The sequence below is a fragment of the Vulpes lagopus genome, chromosome 4 (genome assembly GCF_018345385.1).
Source record: "Vulpes lagopus strain Blue_001 chromosome 4, ASM1834538v1, whole genome shotgun sequence".
Classification (NCBI taxonomy): Eukaryota; Metazoa; Chordata; class Mammalia; order Carnivora; family Canidae; genus Vulpes; species Vulpes lagopus.
Window position 1 is genome coordinate 77,963,048 of NC_054827.1, and position 17,006 is coordinate 77,980,053.

Here is a 17,006-nt window from a genome sequence, read left to right on the forward strand (position 1 = left end):
TGTTCTAACTTCTTTTTCAAATCATCCAGTCCAATAGGGTTTTCCCCCTTCTTTCCATAATTACTACAGGGACACACACCCAACTAAGTGGGATCATATCAAGTGTCTGACACTGAGATCAAACTGCCTGAATGAAAATTCAGGCAAAGGAAGCATGATTAACCCATCTCCAAAATAAAAGGACTAATTATTTATTTTATTTTATTTATTTATTTTTTGAAGGTTTCATGTATTCATTCATAAGAGAGAGAGAGAGAGAGAGAGAGAGAGACAGACACAGGTAGAGGGAGAAGCAGGCCCCATGCAGGAAGCCTGTAATTATTTATTTTAAATAGATGTTTGTGTGTATACATGTAAGACAGTAACTCAGGGGTGTAGCTGGTGGAAGAATCAGAAAGGAGGGCATAGTAAATGACTGCTAAGTTGATTCATCATGATAGAGATAGGGATATTTCCAAAATGTCTGCTTTTACGAAGATGGACATTAGAATCACCCAACCTTTCAGCAACTGGCCTTTACCAGAGAATCAGATAAGACTGAGATAAGTACAACTGTTAGATTTGTACACGCACGGTTTTCTTCTCCAAAGGGCTCAAGGCACAGTATTGATGAACAGTCATTTAAGCAAAACAAGCTTCTATAGTCACAAGCTCTTGTTGACTTAAAAAAAAAAATCCCTTTTCTTCCCAAAAGAATCCAACCACTGAGGTGTAGTCTAAGGACAATATTTCCCATTGTATTTTTTTTCTTTTTGCTATGGAATCAGAATACTATGTAATTAAAGAATGTTTAATTATTTTTGAAATACTATATGGCCCAAATGTAAGATTCCTTTTGACTCGCTGACTTCAAGTTTTACTTGAATTTTAAGATATTTAATGTAGTATGGTAGGTACCTTTTGGGATATGTCTAGGTCATGAGTTGTCCTTCTCGGAACCCTATCTCATCCCACCCCAACATATGCACAGTGGGTTCATGACTCTGCTCCTCATCCATAGTTGATTTGGTCTGGGGTAAAAGTTTATCCCATCCTGGGCCAATCATGAATTCCTTGAAATTCTGTGACAGTCTAAACTGGTCAACTGAAAAAAGAGGACATATGAACTTTAGTGGTGGGACGGGCAAAAGCACAGTGGAGAGAAAGTGTGTTTTTTTTTTTTTTTTTTTTTTTGAGAAAGTGTGTTTTTAGAGAAGAACAGAAAAAGTTCTTATGGTTCTTGGGTTCAGTAAGTTCCCTTATATGCTTATTATTCATTTTATGATTTAAATGTTTGCTTAAATTAGCTTAATTTAGATTTTCTTTGTTGTTAAAAAAAAGAAATTGACTGGTGTATATATTATTATTCAAAAGCAGTGGAATTAAAACCCTTAGTTACTACCATTCTCTAGACAGAGAAACCAATGGAGCGCTATTTCTTTTCCTTGTAATCATGGTTCCTTTTTGTAATCTAAGAGTATTTAAAGACCATTATGTTTGCATAATAATTTTATGTTGACAGGCACATAGCATATGTGATCTGTGTGTCTTGGTGTCTGTGTGATTATCCAGTATTGGAGATAATGAAATTTTGAGAACTCAATACAAGTTAGAGGGTGTCACTCTTGACCAAACATGATTCAAGTGAACTGAGCATGGCTTACTATTCCCTGCCCATATGAATTTTTTTCCTGCTAATGACTGACTGTGAACTGAAAATGTTAATAGTTAGGTCTCTATTTACATTTCTCTCTAAGCTTTAAAAAATTTGTCAGAATCATCTTATGGGCCATACCAAGACATCATTACTTATGTAGTCATGTTACATTTTTAGCCAAAATATTATCCTGAGGTTGCCTGAGTGATTCAGTCAGTTAAACAAGCATCTGACTCTTGATTTCAGCTTAGGTCCTGATTTCGGGGTTGTGGGATCAAGCCCTGTGTTGGGCTCTGTGCTGGGCATGAGCCTGCTTAAGGTTTCCTCTGTCCCTCCCCACTCCACCCTTCTTTCCCTCTCTAAAAAAAAAGTAAATAAATAAATAAATAAATAAATAGTAATAGGTGTAATGTATTATATAGTAATATGTGTAATATATATAATATATGTGTATAATCTCCCAACTATATTAATCCAACCTGACTTGACTATACTTCAAACACACAGCATACATGTTCCTAGCATTAATGTAACGAAGGTTGAAGGCAAGCCCTAAAAGTCAAAACTATTTTCAGCTTTAATAACCAAACTAGACACTGCAAAAGAGACAACTGAATAAATGTTTTGCCTTAAAATCAGTGATGTTACCAGTCACCTTTTTAATGTCATTTGTAAACAATGCAGCATTTGAATTACCACCTTATTTCTATTAATGCTCACCAGTGAAGGATGATGTGTTTGAATTTGTACACTTAACACAATTACTGGCATTTTGAGATTATCTAAGTGACTGTAACTTGGGAGAACTTAATTAAAAGCCCATTTTAACAAATTTATTTTATTTTTTTAAAGATTTTAAAAAATTTATTTAGTTGAGAGAGAAAGGGAAAGTGCATGCATGTGAGTACAGAGACGGGCAGGGGCAGAGGGAGAGAAAAAATCTCAAGCATACTCCCTGCTGAGCGCAGAGCCCCAGACTGTGGGGCTCGATGCCAGGACCCAGAGATCATGATCTGAGCTGAAACCAAGAGTTGGACACCTAACAAACAGAGCCACCCCCCGTGTCCCCCATTTTAACAAACTTAAAGAAAACTACTTAATGATATTTGTGAAAATTTCCTGTCATAAATACAATCTATAGAAATATAGAAAAGGGGAACTTTTAGAGGTACACACACTCAAAAGATAAACTCTCAAATAATGAATACTATAAATAATGATTTAAAAAAATTGAAAAGACATGGTGATTAGTGACTTGATTTAGGCTTTGACATGGTTTTGCATGGGTAAGCTGTATGTTTTTGGCCAATATTATTTGCTTCCTCTGGGTTTCAATTTCTTCCTCTGGTAAAGGGACAGGTTAAACTATTAGTTATTAACAATTTCCTGACTCATAGTTTGTGAGGGAATCATTGTAGAAATTACAATTCCTCAAATAGAAACACTAATTGCATGGGTGCACAGCCTATGATTTTTAGAAGTAATGCAGAGTTTACTGACCATCTGACCACACATACCTTCTCATTCAGAGATGAGGAAACAGATGCAATCAGAGAAAAGTATAGTTTTTTCATATTTTGGTTGGTTATAAAACCGGGGACTGATTACAATTTATTTCCATACAGACTCACACAAATATTGAGAATATTATTCGCATGAGAGCTTTTCTTCCTCTTTTATTTCCCCCAGCACACACTTTGTATTACAGTGAAGATGCCTTTTTTTGATAAAAGTATGGAGATTATCCTTTCTCTTTTTCTCTCCGTTTTTTGCTATCACTAAATGAGAATTTATAAAGGTTTCATCAGAATATAAATGTTCAAACATGACTGTTGACCTGTGGTAGATTTTTGTAGACCTCATAGTACTCAGTAAAATGCTTTGCATATAGTATTTATTGAGATAATGCCAAACAAACGAAGATTTACACAATTTGAGTTAACAATTTTTGTGGATTTTAACAATTTCATAATTTGGTTCAGTTAGAGTTTACTCAGTTATATGCTATCTTGCCAGAAAAGATTTTTAGGAGGCTCAACAATTTTAATTGATTTGATTGCACTCCTAGTGAAGAGGGTCAAAGTTAATTAGTGCAAATTTTAAAATGTTAAATGCAACAGTGTATGAGAGGAAGAATGGAACCAATATTTATTTACTCATTGTGTGATAAATGTAGACCCCATAATAAACTATATTTCATTTATTTGAGACAACTGTTCTCCCAACTTTTATCATAATTTTTTTTTTTCTTTACACACAGGAAGAAGCTGAGGATGGAAGAAGGGTATTTCTCAAAACTAGTAATTGAAGCTGTTAGAATTTAAACTGATTCTAATTAAGATGCAAATCAACCAAAATACCTAGATACAAATTAGGACAAATACAGATAGGAATAAACTAAACGATTGTGTTTTTCTAAACATATTTACTTGCGTTATTTTTTTTCTTTTTAAAATTTTATTTATTTATTTCAGGGAGCAGGGGGCTTGAGGGAAGCAGAGGGAGAAGCATGCTCCCTGCTGAGGGAGCAGGGCTCCGTCCCAGGACCCCGGCGTCATGACCTGAGCCGAAGGCAGATGCTTAACCGACTGAGCCACCCAGGCGTCCCTACTTACATTCTTATATATACATGTCTATTTATTTTTACAGTAACATTTTCAATAGTAACAGTGGCTACTATTTTCCAATGTCCACATAGGAAAAATGAAGACAGCCTTTTAAATTAATTATCTTCTTTCTTTTTTTTTTTTTGACTTATTTCACTCAGCATAATACCCTCCAGTTCCATCCACATTGAAGCAAATGGTGGGTATTTGTCGTTACTAATGGCTGAGTAATCGGAGAAGGACAAACATTATATGGTCTCATTCATTTGGGGAATATAAATAATAGTGAAAGGGAATAAAGGGGAAAGGAGAAAAAATAAGTGGGAAATATCAGGAAGGGAGACAGAACATGAGAGACTCCTAACTCTGGGAAATGAATGAGGGGTGGTGGAAGGGGAGGAGGGCGGGGGGTGGGGGTGACTGTGTGGTGGGCACTGAGGGGGGCACTTGACGGGATGAGCACTGTGTGTTATTCTGTATATTGGCAAATTGAACACCAATAAAAAATAAATTTATTATTAATAAAAAATAAATTATCATAGGTTATAATTATGCTTTCATATGTTCCATTAACACAAATTCATTAGTTTACTCATATAATATATAATAAATACTAATACAATGTATATTAGTATATTTGTAAAATATAAAAGTGAAATGCTTTTGTTTTTTGTTAGTTAAAAATAGGTTGCAAGCCCCCCCCCCCCAAATAGGTTGCTTGAACCCTTACATTTTTGGATACTAGTCCTTTAGAACATACATTTTTAAGCTGTGTGGGATAGGATTTGTATCTAGTCTATTATTCAATACTTGGCTATTAATTGTATCACCACGAACCTTGGGCTGATTTACAGTATCAAGTTTAGTCAGAGATCATGGATGCTATTAATTCTGTCATTATCATCCATTCTTAGTCACTCATTTCAGAGAAGTCTAAGAAATGTTACCACATGTCCTTGCTCCAGTTATCCCCTCTCTTTCTTAGCAACTTTTGCATGAGATAAATTACAAGGCTTTCTGAGGACTGGATAATTCAGTATTTCCTGGGTATGTCATTTTTATCTAGGTAATTACCAGTCTGTTGTCCTTAATATCTTTGATGTCACCTTCCCCCCCTTTTCCCCCCACTGCCTACCCAATTAAATCAGTGACAAAGGAAAAACATGGCTAGTTTTAGCATTTCTCTTCTTGTTGCTAATCCCTGGCACTAAGTAGCCTTTTTACTAAGGAATAAAATGTGTATTTGCTTATTCATAGTCTGATTTTTACCAAAAAACTAAGACACAAGATGTAAATGGTCAAGTATAATTATAGAATGATTTCTAACTTTATTCTACCATTTAAAAAATATGTTCTTCAAGGAAGCTTTAGTTTCAAAATAAAATATTATACTGTTTCCCTCAGCATGCAATCAACAAACTGCAAGAGCAAGCTGAAGTTTGGATATTGTTCATAATTGAAGCAGATTGCTATAAGATTTGGTGACAGGAAATGATCATAAAATTGGGCCAAATGATTACACAAAAAATTAAGTTTCTGTTTACCTACATTATATACTATACCTCAAATAATTTTCTTGTGATTTATTTCCTTCGTCGATTAACTCATGCTCTAGAAGTCCAACTCATCGTGTATTTCATATAAATGTTAATAGTAAAGGCATAAATTCTAGAGATTTATTCTAAGAATATTCCATAAGTAAATAAATATTCAGGATGCAAGGATGTTCAGGGAAACATTGTTTATAAGAGCAAAAATAACTGGAAGTAACTAGCATTTCATTAATAAGAGACTAGAAAAAAAATAAGAGACTAGAAAAATAAACTATGGAATAACCATATTATAGAGTGGGAAAAAAGTATATCTGTACTTGATAAATGTATATATATAAACTTGTATGTACTATATATAAGTAAATATATATACACACACTATACCTACACATAAGAACATACACATATGTACTTTTTATATATTTATAAACATTTGTATACTTGTGGAATATTTCTGGAAAGATACACAGGAAACCATTAGCAGTGTTTACCCTCGGGAATAGGGCTGAGGGTAAAGCAGAGGGTGGAGAGTGTGTGAAACAGGGAGAAACATGCATTTTTCATTTTATATTTCTCTTCAGTGTCTGATTATGTTTTATACCATTATATATGCTATTTCTAAAATGAAAGCAAGTCAAAATAGAAAAAGGAAATGAAGATAGAACAATAAAAACTAGGAAAATAGAGTAAACATATGACTAAATTCTTCAGTCTTTCTCAAAGTAGCAAGACCTGATGTCTTAAGGAAGTGGGAAATTATTTCAGTAATTTCACAGGATGATTTTACATGATGAGCAAACAGAAGGATAAGTCAAGTTCCATGGCCTCACAGAGAATAGAGTTGTTTGCTTAAAAAAAATAAGCAAGATAATTTGTTACTATAGTCCCATTATGCATGGTATACCTTCTCTGTCAGAAAACGGAGGAGGCCTAAAGACACAGAGTGAAAGTCACAAGCTGCAGATCCCACAATGAGCCATGCATGTACTTTAGTAAGAGTTAGAGGTTATTTATTTAGCTTGCTGGAACTTGATGGCTAGTTGGTGTTTGCCTCACTCTAAGTCTCTCTCCGCTATTATCAAGTAAATTCCCTTTTGGAAAAAAAAAAGTGTAAATTAAATTAGAAAAGCAGAGTTTTCAATATGTTTCAAAATCTATGAAATATTAGTCACTCATATTTGCTTAACCAATAATACTGCATAAATATGATAAATATGTATGGAGTGTAGAGTCTGTGCCAGGCACAATTCCAAGCTCTTTTCATGTAAGAATTCATTTTATCTTTCCACAATCCCCAAAGACAGGTACTGTTACTATGAATTCGATTATTCAGATAAGAAAATCTAGACTTAGAAAAGTCACGTAACTTGTTTACCAATAAAATCTTCCATTAGCTAATCTGAAATACAATCCAATTTCATTATAATGTATCAAAAGTATATGACAGAAAAGTAAAAGTTTAAGATAAAGTTACTTAAGCACATTTTTTTCTAAGATTGAAGATATAATACAGATCAAAATAAACAGTAATTGTTATGTTAAGCCCAGTGATTAAAAGTTAATGGTTAACTTTTTGTCATAAGCTACACACACACATACATATATTAAATTCTCTCCTATATTGTTAAAAATATGAAGTAGAGGAGCTCCTGAGTGGCTCAGTTGGTTGAGAATTTGCTTTTGGCTCAGGTCATGATCCTGGGGCCTTGGGATCAGGCCCCACATGGGGCTCTCTGCTTCATGGGGGGGCCTGCTCCTCCCTCTCCTCTGCCCCTCCCCACCCACTGGACCTCTCTCTCTCTCACCTCTCTATCAAATAAACAAATAAATCTTTTAAAAAATATGAAGTAGAATCACTAAAATGTTAATATTTTTTTCAAAAAATTTTCGCCCTAATTGACTAGCAGGATTGTATTAACAGGAGCCTAATCTTTTACATAATGTTTTAAAAATGGATTCTAGTTAAAAAAAAAAAAGGTTTTAGTAGACTATTTTATAAATAGGAAAACACAGGTTGGTAAAGTGACAACTTCTTCCCACAAAATAACTCATTAGATGTATCCTACCTAGAATCAGAAGTTATTGAATTTTCCTCTTGTGGTACACCACAAACCATGAAAAATGTGTGGTGTACCATCTGAAATACATTAAACTTCACTGGTACTTTAAATAGTTTTCCTAACCATTAGCCATAAAGAAATCTAATTAGCTTCCTAAATGTTCATCAGCCACAATTTTATTTACTTAAGACTGGAAAAAGAGATATAGAATATACCAGTCTCTATTAAGTTGGATGAAATCTTATATGCGATCCCATCTACTGCTCTCCCAAAGCAGAAAAGCATGTTTGAAAGTTGGTCATTGGGGCAGCCCGGGTGGCTCAGTGGTTTAGTGCTGCCTTCAGCCCAGGGCCTGATCCTGGAGACCTGGGATTGAGTCCCACGTCAGGCTTCCTGCATGGGGCCTGCTTCTCCCTCTGCCTGTGTCTGCTTCTCTCTCTGTCTCTCATGAATAAATACAATCTTTAAAAAAAAAAAAAAAAAAAAAAGAAAGTTGGTCATTTCCCCCTGCTTGAATATACTTCATTGACGGGATGCTTTTTGCCTGTAGGAACAGCCTCTTCAATTTTGACAGTTTTACTGGCTATCAAAGTTCTTAATTGAATCAAAATTTGCTTCAAAAAAATTGTTTTGCTTCTCTAATTTTTTACCCATTTATTCCATTCCTCCAAATGGACCTGTAGTCTACTCTTTCCTTCCTGGAGCAGCCCTTCCAGTATTTGTAGACAGCCATCACATCACTCTAAATTCTTTCTAGGTTAGTTATTTCCAGCAACCTCAGAGTTTCTTACAGGACTGTTTCCAACTTCTCATTGGCTGTTTAATGCTCCTGGTGAAACATGATTCATAAAAGTAGTTACAGGGTCCCAAGCTTGTCCTGAACAATTGTAGATTACAGTGTAATCACGATTCCTTCACCTGCTTCCAAGCTGTTATTTTTTTTTAATTTTTTAAATTATTTATTTATGATAGTCATACAGAGAGAGAGAGAGAGAGAGAGAGAGAGAGAGAGAGACAGAGACATAGGCAGAGGGAGAAGCAGGCTCCATGCACCAGGAGCCCCACGTGGGATTCGATGCCGGGTCTCCAGGATCGCGCCCTGGGCCAAAGGCAGGCGCCAAACCGCTGCGCCACCCAGGGATCCCCCCAAGCTGTTATTAATGTAACCTAGGTCTGTGTTGTTTTTGTAGTTACTGTTTTAAGCAATCTGGTCACACATTAAATTGCTAATAAGTTTGTGTTAAATGAATATTTCAAGTTGTTCATCCTAACCCCTATCCGATTATGTCTCTTTCACTCCAGTTTTCCATCTGTCACAGCACTTTCTCTATATTGATTCTATCTGCATCCCTAACCCAGGTAGCTCACTGTTTCAGCTGTCTTTTCAGCTCCGTATCATCTGTATACCTGATAAGACAGTTTCCTGTGTCTTCATCCGAGTCATTAATCAAAAACTGAGTAAGTCAGGGACATGGACAAAGATCATCCACATAACCCTGGGGACCTCAGTCCGAGTGGATAAATAACAACATGTACAAAGTGCACATAAGAAGTTCAGCATTGATAAACTCTTAAAAAATTTTGCTGAGAGTCTAGCAAATATTTTGATTTCAGAAAATATTAAGTTTTATGTTATATGTTTTAGATTTAACTTTACTTTTTAATTTGGGGGGATTCTGAGAACACCATAAACTTCCCATTATTAGAGCTATCTAAGACCCATGAAGTAACAATTCTATGAAGAAGGAATTATTATCACATGCAGATTAAGAAACAAAGCCTTGGAAGAGTAACTTGATTAAGGTTACAAAGATAGTGGCAAAAGCAGAATTCAAACCCAGATTCAGAGCTCTAATTGTTGCAACTACTTCTATTAACTAAGTAACTCAGTTCAGTTCTGCATACAACTATAATATCGTACCTGGGAAAATATTCCTTGCACGAGTCACTATGGTATTCTCACATGCTTTCGCTATTGCTGTACAGTGAAAACCCCACACCCTTTTATTCAACAAGAAGAAAAGAATATGCAAATGACTGAATGCATCTGTTTACATAAAATAGTTCACAAGCATACTCAAAAACACATATGAAACAACTTCTATCATGTGAAAGATTTCACAATTCTATTATGTAGAAAGCATCACCAAAGGCAGCATTTCATTTAGTTGAGCCATTTAATTGACAAGTTGGATCCAACTTTCATATTTGCTTCTTTATCAAGTAAATCAGCATAGGACAATAAGGAGAATTTGGGATTTTAGTCAGAAAAGGAAGAGTTCAAGTCTCTTCCCAACATTTACTAGTTTCTTGAAGAGTATACTAGAACTCTTCAGCTCTCACCCTGTACTTTCTCTCTTCCAAAGCAGTGGATTTACTTTTCAACTGTAAGTCAACAATTTTCTAAAGTATTTATATAGCCTGGGCCTCCATTCTGAGACTTAGTCCTGTGTATCCCACTTCTCTCACAATTCCCACTGGAGGAACTTCACACTCTGTATGTCCTAAAATTCTCATCCTCCTTCCTGCAATTTCCAGGTGTCATTATTTCAGTTCAAAGCACCACCATCCATTCAGCCACTCACACCAGAAACCTGGGGAACATTTTTGGTTCAACCATCTGTATTCTTCTTAACCAATCTCTACATTCTATTGTTATACTTATACAAAGTATATTTATTTTATATTTATTTTTATACAAAGTATACTTTGTTTAAATAATACTTTTTATAAATTTATACTTTGTATAAATAATAAATATACTTTATACAAAGTATATTTATTTTATATTTATATGTATAAATATACAAAGTATATTTATTTTTATACAAAATAAAGAAATCTCAAAAGCTATATTATTCCCTTTGCTGATTTGGCCACTCCCAGCTTCACACCACCTTGTTCTTTTGCATGGAAACAGCTTAGTTCCCATGCCAACTCTTCTGTCACCAATTCACTACAAACAGGGAGATATTTCCAAAATACAAATGTTATCATGTGATTTAATTCTATTACCTCCCCTAGAAAAAAGTTCATATTCCTTATTGGGCTTGTGGGTCCACATCACAAGCCTCATCTCCTACCACTCCCTTATTTCTGCCCCTACTATGTTTCTTCTCATTTCCCCAAATTCACTATACATTCTTTATTTTCTTTAAGATTTATTTTATTAATAAATTATTAACTAATTATTTTATTTATTTGAGAGAGAGAGAGAGAGAGGGAGAGAGGGCACAAGAGTGAGCAAGCATGAGCAGAGGGAGAAGGAGAAGTAGACTTCCTGCTGAGCAAGAAGCCGGATGCGGGGCTTGATCCCAGGGCCCTGAGATCATGACGTGAGCCAAAGGCAGATGCCTAACCAACTGAGCCACTCAGGCGTTTCTAATGTTGTTTGGATTATAAAGTTTTCTTTCCCCTGATCTCCTGGGAATGTGGTAATGGATATATGGAATCATTTCCATTTCAGCATAAAGAATAGCAGGTAGGAAGACTCTCCATGCAGAGTCAATGGAAAGTAGAAGGAGTGGGGAGGAGGAAATGAAATACCAACCTGAATGAGCATCCAGCTAAACTGGCAAAGATACAGATAATGTGTGACAGCAGCCACGGCCGAACAGCTTTCATACGTGAGCTGGGGACTTGCATATGCGGACACCAGAAACGCAACCTGTAAGAAACAAATACCTGTATTTTAAAATCATGTTAAAATTAATCAAGAATATTAAGAAAACAAGCTGTTTTCTTATCAGAACCTAGGATTCAATGACTCAAAGGGAAAATAGTTGATCTGTTGCTCAAACTGCGATGGTGAGCAGTCATTCAAAAAATGGCAATGCATAGATTCTTATATTTATTCTCTCTATTCCACTTATTTGAATATAGTTGATGTAATGTTATATTAGTTTCAAGTGTACAACTTGGTGTTTTGATGAATTTATACCTGCTGTGTTCACCACAAGTGTAGCTACTGTCATCTGTAGATACTCAATAAATACTTGTTGAATAAATGAATAAATAAATGAGGTGAAACACTCTTGGGGGTTCTACCATTTTGTATTTTTTATATGTGCTTACTGTGTTAAGTTTTGTTATGACAAGTGGAGATGGGAAGGGACAATTTGAAGCAATTAGTATACCATAACTTCTTAAGGAATAGACTCCCTTTTTAGGGCCAAGCCTTTTTGATTTTATATTTTACATTTTAATAAGCTATTCCTATGCCTGGAATATACAAATGTTCCATAAATGATTGTTTAAAGAAAGAATGATCGATTCCAAGAAGACAGACTGGTGTTGCAAGAAGAAAACTAGCTGACTTAGGCTTCAAAACCTCACTTCTGAGAAGGAAACACAAATACTTTTAAGTCTGTTTGAATTTTTAAAAAAATAAATAATGTGCTCAAAACCAAATTAGAACAATAGAACTAAGTGCTATTTCTATTTTCAAATGAAATATGCCTCCCCAATTCCTTTGTTCCAAAGGTTGTGTCATTAAATCTCCTTGAAAATGTCTACCCAATGGTGGCCCTATGGTAGTAGCATCACTGTGGTGAATTTGTCAGGATCTGGGTTGAGGCCTTACATGCTCCCAACGTCTCCACTTTGCAGGGCAAGACTCACTGTCACCAGACTACTTAGTCAATTAAAGAAGAAACCAAAACGCTAATTAAAAAATTTACAATGATATATATCTCATGCCATGCTGAAGTGACTTTTCCCTCTTGGAAATTATTTGAGTGCTTACTGTACCAGGTATAAAAGAAAAAAAAAAAAACCCTTTTCCCTTTTTTTTTTTTTTTAAGCTATAGACACTAAACTCAGTTTACCCTTATGGGACTAATTTCTTCATCAGTAGTAGGAAGAAGATGAAAAAGATATATTCTAACACCCTTATCACCCCAGGATTCCAGGATTATTTTTTATTTTTATTTTAAAAATTTATTTATTTATTCATGAGAGACACAGAGAGGCAGAAACATAGGCAGAAGAAAAGGCAGGCACCTCACAGGGATCCCAATATGAGACTCTATCCCCTGACTGGGGATCATGTCCTGAGCTGAAGGCAGACGTTGAACCGCTGAGCCACCCAGGCGTCCCCCAGGATTATTGTTTAAATGAGAAGCATTCTTGACTCAACTTTTTGTTTATTTAGCTCTGGATTTGGAGCATTTTAACACAACAGTATTTTTTTTTTAAAGAGCAGATGGTAGAAATTTATGTCTCACTATTTCCTAATAGTCTGGTACAAATGAGTTCCCTAAAAAATAAAGTCAACAAATTTGCCTTTCTAGGACATATCATAAGCAGCTTTTCAGTTACTAAAGCTTATTTTGAAAACATGCGTAGATTTTCCTAGATTTTATCTGCTAACTTCTGAATTGTAATATATTATAGATCATAATTTTACTCTTCCTAAATTCCACAAATATTCACTGAGCACTTTCACTAAAACACTAACATTGAATACTAAGCACCAAAATTGCCTTAAAAGCTGTTGCATGCACAAACTGAGAGATTCAGCCAAAAAAATTTAAACTTTTTATATCCTTTCTTTCTTCAAAGTGGGGTCTATTTCTCTAAAGATTTTATATGTGTACCTAAAATAAATTTGAGCCTAATTCATATTCTATAATATGGGTTGTGTCTAAGTTTATTTGATGGTTTTGTTCTAATCAACCTGAACAGTTTGCTATGTAAAACAATGGTGTAATCCAAACCGTAATTGAATATACTTAGTTTTAACCATTCTATGAAACTATTTATAAACGGTATGCTAATTTGAATAATTGTTATTACCTTAAGAAATTCTTTTCTTTGAAAGAAATTAGTACAGGTTATTGTTTAAACTGCATTTACTCTCAGAATAGTTTTGATACCCCAAACTCTCTTCTTTTTTTTTATTTTTTTTATTTTTTTTTATTTTTTATTTTTATTTATTTATGATAGTCACAGAGAGAGAGAGAGAGAGAGAGAGAGAGAGAGAGGCAGAGACACAGGCAGAGGGAGAAGCAGGCTCCATGCACCGGGAGCCCAACGTGGGATTCGATCCCGGGTCTCCAGGATCACGCCCTGGGCCAAAGGCAGGCGCCAAACCGCTGCGCCACCCAGGGATCCCCCAAACTCTCTTCTTAATGTATGACTTCTTCACATTTCATTATGTTTTAATTTCCTTATCTAAGTCGTAAAAATACTAGTTACAAATCTACTTTTGTTAACTATGAACATTCTTCCAGAATGTTCTTTAAATTATGAGAAATACTTCTATCTGTATGGGAGGAGATTAGTCAACAGGAGAAGGCTGACCTGTCACAATGCACACTGCTACAAAAAGGTTGAGCTAAGAATACTTGAGAGAACCAGCAATTACACGTAACTAGGCTTATCTAAAATTAAATTAAATTGGATTGTAATACAAATTAAATGGCAAAGTAAAATAAAATGCCATTTCCTGCATATTTAGCACACATATCTTTAAGGCATATAACCTCAGAAGAAATGAACTTTTACCACGTTCTTTCACTCAAACTCACAGAGATGACCAGAAAAAAGGTTATCTTCACAGTCTATGGATGCATTAAACACCCCATGAACAGGAAAAAGTTTTTTTTCAGAGGTTCTCAGTCACTCATGTATTGCTTCATTCAGTAAGTAGATGAGTACCTACTACCTACAAAGCATTATGCTGTGTATGTGAGATGGAAAATATGGTGGCATGGCAGCAAGGTGCACACCTTCCCTTATTTTCTTGTATAACCCACATGTTAATGATGTGAAGTCGTTGTTATTATACCAATTTTTTTCAATTCTTTTTTTAAAAAAAGATCTTATTTATTTATTTTAGAAAGAGAGAGAGCATGCACATGCAGGGGAAGGGGCAGAGGAAAAGAAAGAGAGAGAGAGAGAGGGAGAGAGAGAGAAACTCTCAAGCAGACCCTGTGCTGAGCATAGGGCCTGACATAGGGCTCCATCTCACAACTCTGAGATGATGATCTGAGCTGAAATCAAGAGTTGGACACTTAACAGAAAGAGCCACTCAGGTGCCCCTCTCAATCCTTTTTAATCAATGGTTTATAACCCACCACAGGTTCATAATGACAATAGAACTCAATGTCAACAGAAAATATAATACTATTCTTAATTCTATACTTGTACAACATATATATCTCTTAATTAAAGAGAAAAAAATAGCTCCACAGAGAGTATCTGATCTATTTTGTTAGTGACTTATAAAATTCTTTGCTGCTTCTGGTTGATGAGAGCTCTACTGTACTTATGTATTGTTTTCACTTTAAATATAGAGATGTGTCTTTGTTTGCTTGGGCTAAATAATAACCAATAATAAAAATAAATTCTCCTGTAAATATCAATTCTCCGTACCCCTCCCCCTGTTTACTATGGATATTTTAACTCCTACCTATGAAATGCACTTCTCTATACTCTCCACCTCATCCAAAAACTACTCAGTTTTTACAAGACCAGTTCAAATTCCACCCACCTGAGATCATGATAAGCTACTAGACCTTTCTATTTTTTAAAGTGGGAAACCACTTGTTATTGAGCATTTGTAATGAGCCAAATGATGTCCTTTCTAATAGGAGAGTGCCTAGGAGAAGAGCCACACATAAGATGCAATAAAATGTGACAGGTGTTATCACAGGGTATGGAGTAAAATACTAGGGGAATACAGTCAACATTGATTAATTCCGCCTGTGAGAGTCAAAGAAATATTCAGAGGAGAAGAATTGTCTTGGTTTGGCCTGTAAGTCCCGTTTGCCCCACATACTTTTCCTATGCTTATCTTACACAAGACCTTTCCAAACATTTTACTCCAAGTGTACAGATTGCTATTCCTAAAACATGTTCCATCATCTCTTTGCCTTTTTCTTCTTCCTTCTCCTACCTAGAATTTGTTTCTCATCTTCTTTCCCTGCTGAAATTATGTCTATTTTTCAAGCCATGGTTGAAATGTCAACTCTTTCATGGCTATATGGCTATTTTCTTTTAACCACAAACAAATTTTCCCTCCTCTGAATTTTTAAAATAGGATTTTATTAACAGAAGGGTTGGTTTTCCTATAAACTTCAATTCTCCCAACTATTAGATAAAAGCAGCCTTAATCTCTTGGAAAACTGTCAACTCCTTAGAGGCAATGATTTGATCTTCTTCTCTATTATAATTATTTTGAAATACATTTTTTTTAAAGAAAACATAGCAAGTACTCATTATCTTGTACAGATCCTATCATGGGTTTGAGCATATCGTTTTTAAAACAGCTTTACTGAAGTATGATTGACAGACAACAAATGGTACATGTTTAAAGTGTGTATGGTTTAACAAGTTTTGACATATATACACCTGTGAAACTATCATCACAATTAAGATAATTAACATATACATTCTTCCCAAAAGTTTCCTCATGACCTTCATAGTACCTCTCTAGTAGTATTTTAATTATGTATTCTTTCACCTATTGATGGATATTTGGGTTGCTTCCAGTTTTTTATTTTTACAAATAAAGTAGCTATGAATGCATGAGTCGTTGTATGGACATATGCTTTCTATTTCTCTTGAATAAATGTCTAGGAGGGGAATAGCTAGATCCTATGACAAGTGTGCATTTAATATTCTTAGGATTTGATACATTATTTTCCAAAATGTTGTAACATTTTCCGCTCTTACAAGCAATATATAAGTGTCCAGCTGCTCCACATTCTCACTAAAACTTGTTCTAGTTAGTCAAAAAAAATTTTAGCCTTTCTTATCTAATAGGTATGTGTTGTTCCTCATTGTGGTTTAAATATGTATTTTCCTAATCAGTAATGATGTTGATAATTTTTTCATGTGTCTAACTGCAATCCGTATCTCTTCTTTGAAGAAATGCCTGTTTAGCTCTTTTGCCTTTTATTTATTTATTTTTTAGGATTTTATTTATTCATTCATGAGAAACACACAGAGACATAGGCAGAGGGAGAAGCAGGCCCCTCACAAGGAGCCTGATGTGGGACTCAATGTGGGACTTGACCCCTGAACTAGGGATCATGTCCTGAGCCAAAGGCAGATGCTCAACTGCTGAGCCACCCAGGCATCCCTCTTTTGCCTATTTTTAAAATTCGGTTGTATTCTTACTATTTAGTTTTAGGAGTTCTTTTTA

At 35.0% G+C, this 17,006-nt stretch overlaps 1 protein-coding gene across 4 annotated transcripts in view; it reads right to left on the reverse strand.

Moving 5' to 3' along the window:
• ADGRV1 (adhesion G protein-coupled receptor V1) overlaps nucleotides 1-17,006 on the reverse strand; it is a 530,856-nt gene that overhangs the window by 176,628 nt on the left and 337,222 nt on the right. For all 4 annotated transcript variants that reach the window (XM_041752702.1, XM_041752703.1, XM_041752704.1 and 1 more), the window contains one exon: nucleotides 11,406-11,522. In XM_041752702.1, coding sequence (XP_041608636.1) covers nucleotides 11,406-11,522 — 117 coding nt within the window. The remainder of the gene's footprint in view (nucleotides 1-11,405; nucleotides 11,523-17,006) is intronic.